A 17,351-nucleotide genomic window follows, 5' to 3' on the forward strand; every position below is an offset into this window, starting at 1 on the left:
TGTGGGCAGAACACAACTTCCCACAATCCCCGTGGATTTCATTTGACCATCACACCTCTCGGCCCCCCCGTCCCACTGGCAATGTTTACTTCACACCACACACTGTCATGAGGTAATTAATAAATCCCAAACCCTCAGCTGCTCCCGTGCTGAGGCCTCTCGTTACTCTTCTGAGCCTTCTGCGCACGCACACACACACACACACACACACACACACACACACACACACACACACACACACACACACACACACACACACACACACACACACACACACTGTGTAGGTTAGACTGTGAACTTTCTACTCATGCAAACAGCCGTGTCCAGTATGCCGGCTGTTTTCAGTCATTTTAGAAACAAATTTTCATCTTAGAAACGAGCATTTAAAAATCTAACGAAGAAATTCTCATCAAATATTTCCTCTTTCTTTGGATGAGTGAACACGGAGGAGTCGCTCAGATATTTTACCATGTTTTTTTTCCGTTTTCCCTTTCAAACTCGTAATTGACAAACATGTTTGGACAGTTATTGTACATTAAAGTTTTTATTGTCCGTTGAGGGATATTTTTCCTGCTTTTTCCTGTCGCATCCCTGTCTTATATCTGAATCGTTTATTTCACTTTCTTGAAGTTACCTGACAGTAGTTGTTCTGCTTTTCCTCATTTTATGTTTTTATTCTAGTTGAGTATTTTTTTTATTTGCACGGAAACACTCAGACAAATTACTGTTTTAATTCATCAGTTCAAAACTCAAAGTCTGTTCCGTTGTGTATAAAATATGTAGACACAGTTTGCAAAACAATCTCTATTTTCCGTGTAGATGTAGAATCTGCTCATATTTTTTTAAAATGAGTTATTCTCAGAAAGTCCAGAAAAATAACAGTTTTGGGTTAAATGTCATTTTATATCACGGAGAAAAGTCACACACATCCTTAATGTAGCAGCTGCATACAGAATATACTATGATTATTTATTTAATTATCTTATAACTTAAGTAGGTCATTAATGAATGGACCAATCACTAAAGCGCTGGTTCCCAACCTGAGGTCTGGGCCCCATTAGAGGGAACATCAGTGATGGTAAATGAAATCTGCTTTTCTTCAGCCTTTTTTACAAATGCCCTCCTGAAAATTTCAGGAGAATTTTAGGAGGACTGCCTCTGAAATCTTCCTGAATATCTCCTGCTGTGTTCTCACTCACTGTAAATGTATGAGGAGGCTGGTGGGACAAACGCCACGTAAAGTCAGAGTGAAAAATGTGTCTGCTTGTGTTCACACATGCAGCTCATCCTGACATTTCTTGGGAAGTTTTCAGGAGTTTTGTGAAAGTGTAAAAGCTCCATTAGGACGGGGCTCCAGGGAAAAAAAGATTGAGAACCGCTGCGCTCGAGGACAAACAAACTCTGACACTGATGATAACAACAGGCATCTTAAAATGTTCCTTAAATGTTTGTCCCCTTGTTCGATTAGTCACGGAGAGCTCTGTGGTAGAAACCGGTCTCTCTTCGGTCTCTCTTCCCCGGCACGCGTTGTGTGCCGAGCTGTGAAGCAGCTGATTCTGTTCCTTCCCTTGTGTTTGGGAGTCACAAGTCGACAAAGATGTGATTGTGCAGCTGGACCTCAGAGATCCACTGTGATAGACGCGCTGCTTCACCTGCAGGGCTTTCCATCAACTGAACAAAAAATGTGTTTCATTAGCTTCTGACACCATTAAATGTGATATTAGGGACGTAATGATCACATATCTTACATATCATCATTTTAAAAAAGCACATCAAAGACAGGTGAAGAGGGAGCTGCAGAGCGTCCAATATGTGCACACATGTTGACCGCTGAGTCACCGCCAGCTTGAGCGTCCTGCGTATCTGTGGCTGCAGATCAATAAAGCACCCATCGGGAGTGGAGCTTGTTAGAGCCGGCTGACTGAGGGCTTTTTTCTCAGATATATAAAAGCCTTCCGCCCCCCCGGGCTGCGTAAAAGCTGCTTTATTACGCTGCATAAATATGACACAAATTTCTATTTATAAGCTACGTGATTAGAGGCCGCAGCGTATCAATATGTTTTTAAAAAAGATTTATTAAGTCCTCTAAGAGTTTGTTAAGTCCTTGTAGTCTGGATCTGTGTTTGCACGCGTGTGCTTGACTCATCACAGTCCGGTCTGATAATTATCTAAGGATGTTTTTGGTCAAAGAAATCTGAAATCTGCAACAACTAATGTTGATTTGAGTTGTTTTCTTCTTCTTTTCTTACAGCTGCAGTCATGTCCTGAACTGATGCTGTGATCATACTTCATTAAATCGCTATGTGTGCACATCATCTGCACAGATATTTTTGATATATTTGTAAGAGGCTTAAACACACGGACCCTAAACATTTTTAATACCTACAGATCTTCAGTCTTTTTCATTTAGTAAGATTTATTTTGGGCTGTTGTGCCTTTATTTGGACAGACAAGACAGTGAATAGAGTGAGACACTGGGGATATTCAGCAGTGACTGATTGCCACTCCTGACTGTCAGGTTTTGGCTGCATGCACCATCAAACCTCGAGGGCGGCAGGAGTTCAGTCTGTAGGGAACTGGAGGGTCACCGGTTCAAGTCCTGGTGCTGACAAAATCTGGAAGTTGGTCTGGTAGCCGGAGAGGTGCCAGTTCACTTCCTGAGCAATACCAAGGTGCCCTTTACCAAGGATTGAAACAATATTGTGTGCCTAAGACTTTGGGTTTTATTATATTAATACTGCATGAAAGTTTAAATTCTGTATCTCTACACATCAAGACTCAGGCATATTGTGTAAGGCTGCAGACACTGACACACCAGGCAGACGCCAATCAAAATGTGTCTGACTGCTACAATGTGGACTTACAAAACTTTTTTAAGATTTAGGGAGAAAGAGAGTAGGGAATGACATGCGAGCAAGGAGCCACAGGTGGGATTTGAACCTGGGCCACCCGATTTGAAGGACTACAGCCTCCAAACATGGGGCACATGCTCTAACCACTGCGCCACCAGCGCCCCAGCTTGTGGATGTTTAACGAGACTCTCAACCTTCATGTCATAAATTCATTTTTTTACTAAATCAGCCAAATTTCCAGACGCTTTTAAAAGTTTGAGTAACAGACGTGCAGAGCTGCCAACTTCAAGCCGGACGTCCCAGCTCCGCACACCTGACAAACATGTCGACTGGTTCAGGAGAAAGCTCGAGCAGGAGAGCGATGAGGTCGGAAGAGGAGCTCTGCTCAGCCTCTGCTGGTTTCAGGCTGTTGCTCGACAGTCGTGTTTAGTGTTCACTGCGTTATGTGTTTTCAAAGAACGTCCCCTCTCCTCCTGTGTTTACTAAAAGCACAGCAAGTCCCTGAAAATATGGGACGGTGTTAGAAAGAGGCTACTAGTGATAAAACACACACACACACACCTGCATACATACCTTACCCCTCTGCCCTGTGGACAGCTATATCCTTAAAGGGTTCATCTCCCGACACGTACCTGATGACATTTTTATTCTTCATGTTTCCTGTGCAGGTGATAAAAACTGAAAGTGTATTTGTATATTTTTTGTTTGATTCAACCAAACATGCAGACACTGGAGCTCTTTGGTTTCAGGTGAAGGACCTGAACCTGCTGCACGTGTCCATGCCTCCGTGTGCAATTCTTTAGGAAACTGCTGGAACTGGTCCAACTGGTTCAACACATCAGATCTACAGGGAGCTTGTTTGTTGTTTTCTGCTCCTTGAAATCCCCCGACTCAGTTTATCACTCTCCTCTTAGATTCGTAACCGGAGACACCCATTATTGCATTCTTTCTTAAAGGTTTTATATGTGATCACACTTAAATGTAATGCTGCTGGATCAAAAAATCACATATAAAGCCTTTAAAGTCAGGGTTTGTAATTTTCCTCCAGATCCACTTTTTCAGATTTTGGTTGAAATTGTCTTTAGGTCCTGACAGAAATGAATAACTCATAACTTCTCTGAAAAAGGAACGAGGAAACTCCGTCATCTGTATCAGTTGCAAGCCTGAAAAAGCTTCCACCAATGTCTGTCACGAGGTACCAATCTGATGAACCAATCATGAACCACAATGTTCTGGCTCATCAGTTTCTGCCTCTCATTCAGAGTGAATGAGGGCTAAGATTGAGTCGTCTTTGTTAATTCCCTGAACGTAATCCTCGAGGAGTCTCCGTCATGTTTGTGTTTCACTGGGTTGTGTTGAGCCGCTCTCTGGCAGTATAACAGGTGAAAGGCCTCCTGTAGCCGCGCCATTTTTCCTTCAAAGGTTTCATGTCGGAATATTCTCTGCCTCATTTAGTCATTATACAAAAAAAGAAGACCTTTTTTGAAGTCCTGTTTGAAGTGCAGCTCTCTGTCGTCTGATTGACGTCACGGGCCGGGTCAGGAGTTCACTCTAAAATAGCTCTCACGGCTAAGTTAGGAAACTCATAGCGCACTGGAGGAATGTTTAAAACAACAAACAATGCAGCTGGCTGTAATTTCTGTCTTCACACGTACAAAGAGGTTCGGTTTCCAAAGAGGACCGAGGCTCTATAGTCAGCACTTCAGTCGGTGTGTCTGAAATCTCCCCGGCTGTTTGCATGGTTTGATCACATGAAAAGTCACCCGAAGAGATCTGAGCGGTCACTGTTCTCCTGCGCCGTTGACGCATGTTCAATGAAAAGCTGTGTGTGAGCTGTGTGAATGGTTTTCTTATTTTCATCCCAAAAAGCAAATCCCAGACCCCACTCCCAGACTACAAGTCCGGAAACTGTTGTGACTGGCCGATGCTCTCGTTATTATCACACTGCAGTGTCGATGTCCAAAGACAATAGTCGTACGTCTGCTGTTTCTCCAACAGCCTGAAATCACCACCAGGAATTTGCACTCCGGGCCACACATTTTTTTGCACTTGTCAAGTTGAATTAAAACCTTGGCTAATTCTGTTTTTTAAAGCAACATAATTTAAGCGAATGTCTCCGAGCATCAGACACAGAAGAAATATTCATTTTAGATTTGCTCATCTGATGTTCATCTGTTAAAAGTTAGATCTGAACTACTGTTGTTTTATTACACAGTGTGTACGTTGAATTATTTGCTTCCTAAAAAAGTTTTTAAATTCTAAATAACTACATACATTTTAGTCACATATGTTCAGAGGAAGTTCAGTAAGTTTCTCAATTCCATCTCCCAAATATGTTTAATGTAAGAAAGCAGTGTTTCTCTGTCATGCTGTGGAGACACTGATGTATAAATCCTACAGAGTTAAACATGCTATGTTGAAGTGCTGGCTTCTCTGACAACAATGCAGCAGCCAGTATGTCCTCCTTCTAACTTTAGATTCTGCTCCTGAATGCTCTGGATTTGTTTGGACCAGAGAAGGTAGGCGCTTTTAAGACATCCCCACACGGCCGTTTTGGACGCCCCTCGGTTTGCCAGATATGAGAGCAGTTATCAGGTCAACAGGTGTTGCAGCGATGGAAGAGGTCAAGAGAAGTGGTTCAGATAGAAGTGATTGTACCCGACCTAAAAAGCCTCTGCATGTTTCTAATAAGCTCCACGAGCAGAAACGTGCTCAAACTAGGATCAATATTGGAGATGCTTTTGAAAAATGGAGAGAGGTTAGAACACAGAAAGGTTTACAGACCCATACAGAGCTGGATAAACACTGAAGCTTCAGAGTCCACCACATGGTGACCTGAGTGAGCATCGACTCTAGGGGGGGGGGGAGACAGCTCTCTACAATGTTTAGAATCTGGACTGCAGTACCCATTTTTAAACACAAGGGCTCAGAGTTACATACTGCTCCTTTAACTAGCAAATAGCTCATCTACTTTTTCTAATCACCTCTGACCCTGAAACAGAATCAAACTTTTTTTTTAACGTTGTGATTTTTCTCTTTACAGATGACACGTCAGCTAAAGGAGTCAGCAGGGTAGGTTTTTTTCACTTTAATGTTGATCTTCTTATTCATGTCAAAGATGCACAAAGCCTTAAACGTACTTAGTAACTTCAAAAGAAAGATTGCTTGCTGTATTTTAAACGTCTAATCTATTTTGTCTTATAAAAGTTATGTAGTGTTGTGTTGGGGTTTATGTGTATGTATATGTCACTGCCTGTTGTCTTTGTCTTTACACTGTGTGCTCAAAAGCCCGACTAGGGACAAGATGATAAGATAAACTCTGTGTGCTGCACATCAGTTCAAGTCTCTGCATTAAATCCCTATTAAATAAAAAATTATTGGACGCCGGATAGCCTAGTTGTTATGTTGTGTGCCCCATGTACTGAAGCAGTAGTCCTGGTTGCAGCGGCCGTGGGTTCAAGTCCGACCTCGGTCCTTTGCTGTATGTTTTTTATGAAGTTGGGATGAGGCAATTTGAGAGCGCAGCAGAAAATATCCTGGAAAATTCAGCGTGTGCGAGCGAGAGGTGTGATGATGTTTGTATCATGTGTCCGGCACACGGCCAAAAGACTGTTAGATTGTGATCGGTACAAACTCCATGCACTTAAAGAAACTGCTTCTGTTTCACTAGAAAGTTCTCGATTTTATGAATATGTCAAACTTCACATACCGCTGATATGCAAAAAAAACTGCCTTGTTTAAAAAAAAAAAAAAAAAAAATCATCTTCAAAGAATAATAAGTTAAACGTGAATATTTTGCCACGCCCTCGTGTGCGACACTTTCCAGGACATTTATGGGAAAGAGTCGATCCCCTTCGCTCCTCACTCACCTTCACACCTTTGTCTTCTTGACGCGGTCATGCCCTGAGGAGGCCAGGTGTCAGCACCCGCAGCAGCAGGGCCCGTGTGGAGTAGCGGGGGCTTCACACACATATACACAAACGGAAAAAAAAAAAAAAAGCAAGGGCCACTCGACCTCTCAGTGCGTCATCCATACGTCTGTGCAAACAGGATGTGGGAGGATAGAAGGCGTCCCCATGGGGGGGAAGGTTTTCTAGCGCCCTCTCTGCAGACGCAGAAATAGTCATCTCTCTGGACCCCCTTACAAGGCAGGAGGTCCGCCTCTTACATAACCACACTTTAAAGCTCAGGCTGAGCAGCAGGGCTCTAATCAGAGCTGTGGGGCTCCGGTGGCCTCCTCTTGGGACCTTGGGGGGGATCCCTGAGCTAGAACAAGGAGGTGTAAGGGTGGGCTGGAGGGTAATGTTGAGATGAATGGATCTGCCTTTCATTCAAAAAAATAATTCCCATTCACGTCAGTAATGAGCTGCTGCAGTAACATTAGACCGGTGCAGCACAAGACGAAGGTTGTTGTGTCATTTATCTGTTACTGTTTGAATGGAAATTCGATCCCTGTGTTTATGAGAGGCAGTGGAGTTGCAATTTGTGTGTGTCTTGTGTCCAGCAGTACCAGGACACAAACATGCAGGGCGTGGTGTACGAGCTCTACAGCTACATGGAGCAGCGGCTGGACACTGGAGGAGACAACAAACTCCTGCTCTATGAGCTGTGCAGCATCATCAAAACAGGTAAAAAGAGGAACGTGATGCAGCCTGTTGATGCTCTCAGCCTCAGATAACATCACGATGGGCTTAACAGGCACTGGTTATATGCCATTGGGGAGAAAAAAGTCACTATGATGACGAGTTTCTATATCTAAAAACGGATAAGAGTAAGAGACGCTGTGGTGAATAAACCAAGACGAGTAAATCGCTCGCTGTGGTGAACCCAACCCACGTTCTGCTCGGCCCTAAATGAAAAATAAATACATCACATGAGAAAAAAAAAATATTTGTAAAGTTAAAGTCACATTTTTCTCTCCTGATTCAGGTTGGCCAAATGATGTTAAAGATTTAGAGAATCTGGAAAAAAACTAGAAACTAGAATCTAAACGGGGTCATTACATTTAAAGAGACACACACACTAAAACGGAGCGTTCTGAGAGAGCTGGTTTATACAGGGTCACAAACCTCTGGTGCTTGGGTTAGGGTTAGGGTTCATGTTATATTTTGATCAAAGATGGCACAGATGTTTCAGCACAGATGTTTCATTCAGACCACAGGGGGACTGTTTGAAAAGGTGGAGAAGGGGGATCATATGTCCCCTTTAAGACCAAATTTCCCCCTTGGGATTAACACAGTATTTCTGATTCTGATTGTCCAACCATACATCCATTATCGATACCGCTTTTTCTGTTCAGGGTTGCGGGGGGGTTGGAAACAATTCCAGATGTCATTGGGCGAGAGACGGGGTTACTACCTGGAATTTTGGCCAGCCAATCACAGGGCTGACATTTAGAGAGTCAGACCAAGAAACCAAAGAATCACACTCCACTAGCTTCCTAATCATCTGCTACCCTCCACCAGTGTCTGCTTTGTCACATTTTACGTCAACATGACCGATATATCGGTGTGAAATGGGACTGGATGGAGGAGTGGGAATGAGATGAACTGGGTGACAGTGAAAGCCCTTCGCTCAGGCTGCCCTGGTTCTTATGTGGGACACTGTTAATAGAATCCAGCTGGACGTTTGTCTCTCAGGTTTTCCCGTCATTAACTGTTGGACACATCTAAAGGAGAGGATCTAAGCACACCTTGTTTGTCTTCTTTTTCAACAGCAACAAAAGCTGACGGATTTGCACTTTACTTCTTGGGAGAATGCAACAATGTAAGTGCAGAGAATATTCTCTGTGTACATTTTATACACTCAATCCAGTGGTGTGCATGTATTTCACATATTTCTCCTTTTTCTGTGTCCCCCTCTCTGTTCTTGTTTATGCTTCTCAATAGAGTTTATGTATGTTCACTCCAACGGGGGCCAAAGACGGCCCTCCAAGCCTCATCCCCTCCGGGCCCATCGCATTTGGGACAACCATTGCCGCTCATGTTGCCAAGACTCACAAAACACTCCTAGTAGAAGACATCATGGGGGTAAGGGAGAATCATCAGCTCTCTGCATAGTTATCTGTGATTCTCCACCAGCGTCTGCAGTCACATTTTATGACCCAAATATCAGTGTGAATGTCACTAAATCTCCGTCCCTCCTTCTCTCTTGGTTCAATGCAATCAGCAAAGTCAAGCTTCAGATTATAAAAACAAAGTATACCTTCAAGTTCACTGGGACGACATGAAGGACTTGTTTTGTTTGGTGTCTTTTTGCAGCGCTCTGCCCTTGTGCTCACCGCAGCTATATTAGAGTACAGATAACAAATGATAGGGGAACTTTTTCTCTGAGGCCGGTGTCCTCATTCACACTTCATATGCTGAAGGAGACGAGATGGAGGAAGCTATGCAGCATTTAAAATAAAAAAACGGGAAAAAACATGCTCAACTCTCTTACTACGTAAGACAGCACTCCAAAATTATATTTTAATTGCCACACAGACATTTCGAGCAGACGCTCTTCTTCAGAGTGCGACAAGCAATTTTCTCAAACATACACAGGTGGGACTAATTTATAATCATCCAAAAATAACATGTCAGAAAAGTGACCTGTGGTGGGACATTTTTTTTTATTAATTAAAAAAAAATCTAAAATAGGGACAGATGAATGGACAGCACATTCATCAGCAAAAACATTTAAATATCCTGCTTTATATCCACAGGATGATTTCCATCTGTGTCCCTCCCAGCAGGTTGATGATGCACACGTTTACAAATGTGCACAGAACCAGGCAGCACAACAACAACATAAACTGTACATCAGTTGACAAAAACACATGTGGTGGATTTGTGATTTTGCTCAAAACAAACCAGGAATAAAGTGACCATCAGAGTAAAAGTGCATAAAGTGCTAAAGAGATGGGAAAGGGGGTAAAGTGTTTAGGTGCTGGTGTACTGCACATCACAATGCATGCACACATTTTTGAATAAACAGACGTGTCTATGCACAAACTACTGCACATGGTTTCAAAAGTTAACTACCTTTAAGAGGAGCACGTTAGCGTGTTGCACACAAACTTCTGTCTGTGTTATCTTTGGCAGCTAAAGCTTCACAGACGGGAGAATACCTTTTCAGATTTGCCCTCTTTGTTTTCTTCATCAGTGTGAGCGCTTCAGTTGATAATGACCGTGTCTGACCCCGTGTGTGTTGCAGGATGAGCGCTTCCCCGACGGCACAGGGCAGGACTCAGGGATCCACGTTCACTCTGTCCTGTGCCTCCCCATCCTCACTGCCATCGGGGACCTCATCGCTATCCTGGAGCTGCATCGGCACTGGGGCAAGGAGCCCTTCGACCTCAGCCACCAGGAGGTCAGTCTGACCCAGACAAAAAAAACTCCAAGGAGTGGGAGGCGGGAGCAAGGCTCACAGAACGACAGTTAGCCTGGTATTCACCTTAATCTGGATCTGCTTGAGATCTCTTGTTAGATTTGTGGGATTCAAGTGAGTTTGGAAAATACTTCATAGTGCTGAAAATCTGTGGTCAAGAGCATTTAGCAAGTTGCTAATTAAACGTATTACTTAATAAAATATTAATATATTTATAGGAAAAGCATTAAAACTTCAAAAGCAACATGTGTTGACTGTAAAGTTTCCCTATTCTAGTATACCCTGAATCAGTACTTTTTTGGCCACTTAACCCTAATTTATACTTCTGCATTGAATCGAACGCGATTGTGAGCGTTGGTGTGCCTGCGTATTTCTGCAATACTCGTCCTGCTAACGCTAGCTGGCATTGCAATCTCTTATGCTTGTTATATCGTCAGTTTCTCTGCCACTGTTTGTTTGTGTACATGAAACCATGGCAACTGAAATCAAGTGTGTAATGTTGATTTCAGAGCTGATAAATATTGAGCAGCAGTTAGTTACACTGCAGTTGTCTGTGTAGGTTCTCTCAGTCATCCGGGTCACGGTAAATCCAAAGATCTTGAAGACGTTTCTTCACTTCCAAACTATCTCGTGGACGGAGCTTGAAATTTAAGCCTCTGTGGATCTTGTTGTCTTTGGACCAAGCTTTCGAATTTACACTGCAATTATTGCAATTTCAGAATTTTTAAAATGTCGCTGTAACCAGAAATGTTGTAAATGCAGGAAATACGATGCGTCCCACTTACCAAGGGACCAATCACAGGACTTACAGTCTGCGTTGTTTGTCACTATTTTGAGGATGTGCATGTCAGGTTACATATCTTTGCTCCTGCGGAGGTACAGGACTATGTTAACCGACGCCATATGTTTAGGAGTAGACACGACGCAGACGTATCTTATTACTTATTCATTTTGTTGGAAAAAGCATATATGTGAAGTCAGGAATCCTACTGAAGCCCTAAGAGGACATGCATCCATACATTTTATTTTACTCCATTTTCCTGTGATAACAAGTTAAGTTCAACGGTTTTATGAAAAACTTGAAATATTAACTCTACATCACAGAAAGCCAGCATTCTTTTGCAGAGCTAAAGTGATAAATAAGTCGAGATCTTGAGAAAACAACTGAAATTTGCTCATTATCACAGGAAAAACAGAGTAAAATAAACATATGGATGTATGTCAGCTTAGGGCTTCTGTACAGTGGTCAATTATTTTCTCTTCTTAAAGCCCTGGCTTTGTAAAAACTAACTCCTGAGTTTCAAATCTAGCTCTTTAGAGTGTAAATGTCTGTCTGCTCATTCTGTCTGTTTCTTGATCTGGGCAGCTAGCACACTGAATCGATCTGCAGGTTAGAGGTTTTTGCAAGCATAAACAGTGTCAGTGTTTAAAACCAAAACAAGGAGCTGAAAGACGCTAAACGAGAATGTGAGAGATGTGGGAAACTGATCAGTCCTGTGACGATTCTCTGGCGGGTTTTCACTGAGGGCCACCCATCCTCGTTTGTGTTACAGCTTTGAATCTGCGTCTCAGAGCGTCTCTGATTCTGTCTTTTCTGTGAACATCAGACTGCCTGATAGTTTTTGATGAGTCCGTTGTAATGCACAAAAGAGGGAAGGTGATAGGCTCTGACTCAACCTTTAAAATGTTTGTGGTTCATCGTCTGAGCTTCACTTTCTCTTCCAGGTTGCTACAGCGAATCTAGCGTGGGCTTCAGTTGCCATTCATCAAGTACAGGTGAGCAAACTTCCACACAGGACGGGTTTTGAATCCACTATCATGTATTGAAGCTGCGCCGTGCTGAATGGCTTCCCCAGAGACTTGTCTGGGAACAAGGTGAAGCTGGAGCCGTCCCGCTTATTATGATCTTGGCTGACTTTGTTTGTTCTGGTTCTGCGCTGCTGTTTTTTAATGGGGAAATCCACTGTGTACAGAAACTGGGTTGTCACTGGGCCCAGTCCAATCAACTAAGCCACAGATTCAACAAACAGCTCCCTGAAGACGTCATTACGGCCCTTAGTGCTGTTTTCATATGAACATGGAGCGTAACACCTCAGAGAAGCAGCGTCCCACTGCAGCACCAGGCCACAGTGGATCTCTGAGCCTCAGCCAGCGACGCAAAACACCCCGTTGTTATTGAAACTCGTGAAGGTGCACCAAAGCTGAGAGTGCAGACTGAAAGGTGGTCTTTTTTAACAGAGCATGCAGGATGCTTTAGAGTTCTGTTAGAAATGTTTGAAAGATGCTGCAGGTCAGAGAAGGGAACGGGGGCCAAATCAAAGAAGTGAAACTCAGTATAAAGTAATGTGTACACAAGCTCCATATATTTAATACATTATCAAGGTAATCAAATACAAATCAATCTTTTTCATAGAAGAACGATAGAAATTATCGCCTGACCTGGTCTGGGCTCAGGACCCACAGACGCATCCTAAATGACCCCAAATTTCCCAAAAATATAAACCATCTATTTAATTTAAAAACTGTGCAGTGCTGCTGTTTTTGTCCTGAATGGAAGAAAATATGTTTTCTGTGTCATATTTGCATTTTGCCCATTCTAACTGGCAACTTAAAAAGACGTAATGCTTCGTCTTCTTCTCTTGTCGTTAAACTGTCATTTGTTATTGGCAAAATATCGATATTTGGCCCCAGCAATACAATATTTGTAGCACATGAGTCAGCACAACTATATAGTCCACTCTGATCCTGTATTTGATCATGTCTATAAACCCCTCTATTTCAGCCCTGCTCAGAACAGGCTGTTTCTGTGTCTGTACCTTTAAATATGTAAATGAGCTGTGTCTGACCACGCCCCCTCTCTGGAAGGGCTCGGGTGTACTTGGTGCTTTCTCGCTCCATGTCCTATTGTTTACAGTGAGAAGGCAGACTCAGAGGGCAGAACAAACACCTAGCTGTGGGAGTGTCACCCACCTGGGGGAGGGGCTACTGCCCTTTGTGATGTCATGAAGGGAAAATCTCCAAACGGCCTGTTTGAGCACACATTTTCTGAAAAGTGGAGCAGGCAGAAGACGGAGAGGATGGACTTTTCTCATGATTGGGGGGTTTGTAGACGGACTAGAGACACATGTTAGAGTTAGAGGAACACGGTGAAGTGGATTTTTCATCACGTGACCCTTTTGCACACAAAGCCTCACAACATCTTTCTTTTTGTTTCCAGGTGTGCAGAGGCCTCGCCAAACAGACTGAGCTCAACGACTTCCTTCTAGATGTGTCAAAGTAAGAGCTGCTGCTGCTGCACTTTTAACTAACAACAAATCAATACAGAGGAAAATGTATTAAAAGCGTTCTTTATAATTAAAACAAAAAATAAGCTTTGTGTTAGCATAGCATCTTCTCTCATGCTAGATGAAATACTCTCGGTTAGATACTAAATAAAATAAATGATGACAGTTTTGAAATCTTAGGTGTCATGTCTTGAATGTGAACGTCATCAGAGCTTCCCATTTTGTCAAACATCTCAATGCACCATTTCTTCTTTCTTTGCACAGAACATACTTTGATAACATTGTGGCAATAGATTCTCTACTTGAACATATTATGGTGAGTGTGATTCCTGCAAGTTTGTGTTCATTCACATTGTCCTCAAGGCTACACGTCCGTCTGAACGTCTGTCTAAAAAGCTACCGCTGTAGGCGGCTGTATGAGCTGCACTGATAATATTTACATCATTATTTGTAATAAAGGTAGAGTCAGTAGCTTTGTCCTGAAAAATAGGACATAAACTTATACAAGAATAATGTCGCTCATTCATCACTTCTGGGCCTCCACACACACCTAATGCTGACTGTGTCTGCAGAGACTCTGTCCTCTGACTGGATTTTGTCATGTGTGTCATGTTTCCTCCAGCCAATGACAGCACACAGGTGATTTTAGTAGTGGATACAATTCAGTGATTGGACGCAATTCAAACCGGCAAATATGACAGACATGGACTTAACGTCTAAGAAATAAAATGTGTGATCAGTTAGGGCTTTCACACTTGCAGAAATCTCCTTAAAAAACTCCTGATATTTCCAGGAGGAGCTGCATGTGTGAATGCAAACAGCTGAATTTTTCACTCAGATTTTCCCCGGTGTTGGTCTGCTTCCTGTTGGACTGGCAGGTCCCAATCACCGGCAGTTAGCTGGTGCTAGCGTGCGGTAGCTTGCAGTGTAGCTACAAGCAGTAAACGTACACACTAAGTCCTGCAGGGAGTGAGAGTGAGGGGGTGACGAGGGCCCAGTTTGAAAGTTGTGTTCACAAGCTTCAACAAATAATGCTACTGACTCCACCTTTAAAATAGAGATTTAGACAAACTTCAAACATGTTAAGACGTGAACTAACTTTAAATCGGCAGCTTGCACGGTTTCTTCCACTTTGCAGTTCTTCTACAAATTTGATGTGTTCATGTAAAACTTGGAATTTTCTGGTTTCTCTCACTAAAGCCCACCTCTCTGTTTATATGTCGTTTTATTTTTGTTGCCTTGTGACTGTCGTGCCATCTCAGGTCATTCGAGTCATCTTGTTCAACATGCAGAATGAACTGAAATGACCTGAGCTTAAACTGTTATAAGTTGTTATAAATTCTCTAATGGCAATGATGCATTTGGTTTAATGATATTGTCGGTGATAAAATATATATATTTTGTTATGTTTCAAAGCCTTAAAGTTGCTGAAACGTGTTTCTGTCCCTGCTGTTGTTTTGCAGATATATGCAAAAAACCTGGTGAATGCGGACAGGTGCGCACTCTTCCAGGTAGATCACAACAACAAAGAACTGTACTCTGACCTGTTCGATATCGGTGAGGAGAAAGAAGGCAAACCTGTCTTTAGGAAAACCAAAGAAATTAGGTGTGTATATAAACTCTATTGTCTTTTTCATGTCATTTAATTGTTTCTTTATTTTGGTTTACAAACATGTCAGAGCTTCCAGTTCATACCGCTGAGCGAGGCATGAGGTTACTTTTTGGGCTTTTTATGCCTTTATTTACAGATAGGACAGAGGATAGAGTCAAAAATCAGAGAGAGAGAGAGTGGGGAATGACATGCAGCCACAGGACGGATTCTAACCCTAACCTGTTTGGAGGACGACCTCACCTCTGTACATGGGTTGCACTCACTAACCCCTAGGCTACCGTCACCCCTAACCCTGCCTCATAACAGCTGAAATACATTTCTAAAAATGTGATTCCTGCACCTAGACGACATTGTTCATCAAGGTGTGCTCTAACAAAATGACAAAGACATCTCAGAGAAAAGTCTAAAAAAAAGCCGATAAGAAGACGAGGGTACAAATCCAAAAAATCCACAGATTGTTCTCCATTTTCTTCTCTGAGTTACATGGAACATAATCTTTAGCTCTATCAGGAAAGACAGCTCATCCACACTATTTATGGTGTAAATTGCCATTTTTTAAATCTGATTCTCTCATGAATTTGCATATAATTGATTTATTACTGATTTCTGTAACCTGATTTTCTCCCGGATGGACTGAGCAGCTGTGACAAGCTGCCCACATCTAACTCCTCTCCTTTATTTTGCAGGTTTTCTATAGAGAAGGGAATAGCTGGCCAAGTGGCTCAGACGGGGGAAGTCTTAAATATCCCAGATGCCTATGCAGACCCACGGTTCAACCGGTAACTTAAAACATCCTAACAGCATTTACCTCTCTCTATCGAGCGGATACTCATCATCATGTCATGTATTTCTCTTTTTCTTCCCAAACAGAGAGGTGGACCTTAAAACCGGCTACACCACGCGGAACATCCTGTGCATGCCCATCGTGAGCAGGGGGACTGTTATAGGTGTGGTGCAGATGGTGAACAAACTAAGCGGAAGTGCCTTCACTAAAACGGACGAGAACAACTTTAAGATGTTCGCCGTCTTTTGTGCTCTGGCCTTACACTGTGCAAACGTGAGTAAAACCTGAAGTCATCCTTCAACATGAACAATCTCTGATTTCCTCCAACAATCCTTCCTCTTCCTCTATCTGCTCTTTACATTTTTCAGTCAAAGTAAATGATGTGAAGAGGATGATATAATACTTCTTTGCCATGCATGCTCGACTCTGATTGGCTTATTTTAAGATACCTGCACCTTTGACGTAGTTTCTTCATCACTTGTCCTACATTCAGACTTTTAGCTGGAAGGCTCTTTGCAGCTGTTACCAGGCTGCAGGTTTTTTTTTTTCTCTATTTGACAGAGTAGTTATTTCTTTTTCTCCAGGGTTGACAAAGGCGGTGTTTTTTTTTTTTTTTGAGACTTTGCATCACTCTTTAAATTTAAATAAGAGAAAATGATTCTAGATGAAAAACACAGTTTAGCTCTGTGTGGTCCGTCTGTCTGAGCCTCTCCTCTCTGCGGGGCCTGACTCACCGTCATCTTGTGCGACAAACTTACGCAGGAGCAGCGTCACAAAGTTGTTGTTTTTTTTTTAAATTGATGGGGCGTGTTAATATTTTAAGACAAGGAGTCTGCATCCGTCCGCTGACAGGATTTATGTTTTAGCTGTAATTTATGCTTCACGTCTCGAGGAAAACCTCGCCCAGGCCCTGATCCTGATTTATGGTGATTTATGGGGGGGAAGGTGTGAGGCTTGGCGCATGAGCCGACCTGACTCGTCTTTTTTTGCTCCTGCCGGTCTGGGAAGGGGGGACGGATAAAAACCAGATGTGGAGACGCTTTTTTTTGGAGGCGCACAAATAAAACATGATACGGGGACTGTTGCAGATAACTTTAACTTTGTGTGACCTCTCTTGGAAACTTCCAAACAGTGACACATAAAGAATCGGACAGAAGATGTTCTTGTGGTGTTTATAGTGCCGAGGTGTTCTGGTTTTTTGATTCCTGCTCTGTGTGTCTCTGCAGATGTACCACAGGATCCGGCACTCTGAATGCATTTACAGAGTGACGATGGAGAAACTGTCTTATCACAGCATCTGCACATCGGAAGAATGGAAGACCCTCACCCAGCTCAACCTCCCTGCACCCATTTACAAAGAGATCGAAATGTGAGTCCTTGTTCAGCTTCAGGTTCAGGTTCAGGTTCAGATTCAGAGCCGGGTATGGTTGCTTTCTTTGACTGTGGTCGGT

The 17,351-nt window shown here is 42.7% G+C and overlaps 1 protein-coding gene across 8 annotated transcripts in view; it reads left to right on the forward strand.

Moving 5' to 3' along the window:
• Nucleotides 1-17,351, forward strand: part of pde10a (phosphodiesterase 10A) — a 72,812-nt gene that overhangs the window by 45,034 nt on the left and 10,427 nt on the right. For 5 of the 8 annotated variants that reach the window (XR_002278603.3, XR_002278604.3, XM_020653475.3 and 2 more), the window contains exons 3-14: nt 5,896-5,924; nt 7,357-7,480; nt 8,569-8,618; nt 8,741-8,881; nt 10,047-10,202; nt 11,946-11,996; nt 13,438-13,496; nt 13,769-13,820; nt 14,968-15,110; nt 15,803-15,895; nt 15,987-16,173; nt 17,127-17,269. Coding sequence is in view for 6 of the 8 variants with exons in the window: in XM_020653475.3 (XP_020509131.1) it covers nt 5,896-5,924; nt 7,357-7,480; nt 8,569-8,618; nt 8,741-8,881; nt 10,047-10,202; nt 11,946-11,996; nt 13,438-13,496; nt 13,769-13,820; nt 14,968-15,110; nt 15,803-15,895; nt 15,987-16,173; nt 17,127-17,269 (1,228 nt within the window). In the remaining 2 variants the exon portion in view is untranslated. The remainder of the gene's footprint in view (nt 1-5,895; nt 5,925-7,356; nt 7,481-8,568; nt 8,619-8,740; nt 8,882-10,046; nt 10,203-11,945; nt 11,997-13,437; nt 13,497-13,768; nt 13,821-14,967; nt 15,111-15,802; nt 15,896-15,986; nt 16,174-17,126; nt 17,270-17,351) is intronic. The other 3 variants (XM_020653481.3, XM_020653482.3, XM_020653483.3) reach the window with 3 other exon arrangements.

Source organism: Labrus bergylta, chromosome 10 (genome assembly GCF_963930695.1).
Source record: "Labrus bergylta chromosome 10, fLabBer1.1, whole genome shotgun sequence".
Classification (NCBI taxonomy): Eukaryota; Metazoa; Chordata; class Actinopteri; order Labriformes; family Labridae; genus Labrus; species Labrus bergylta.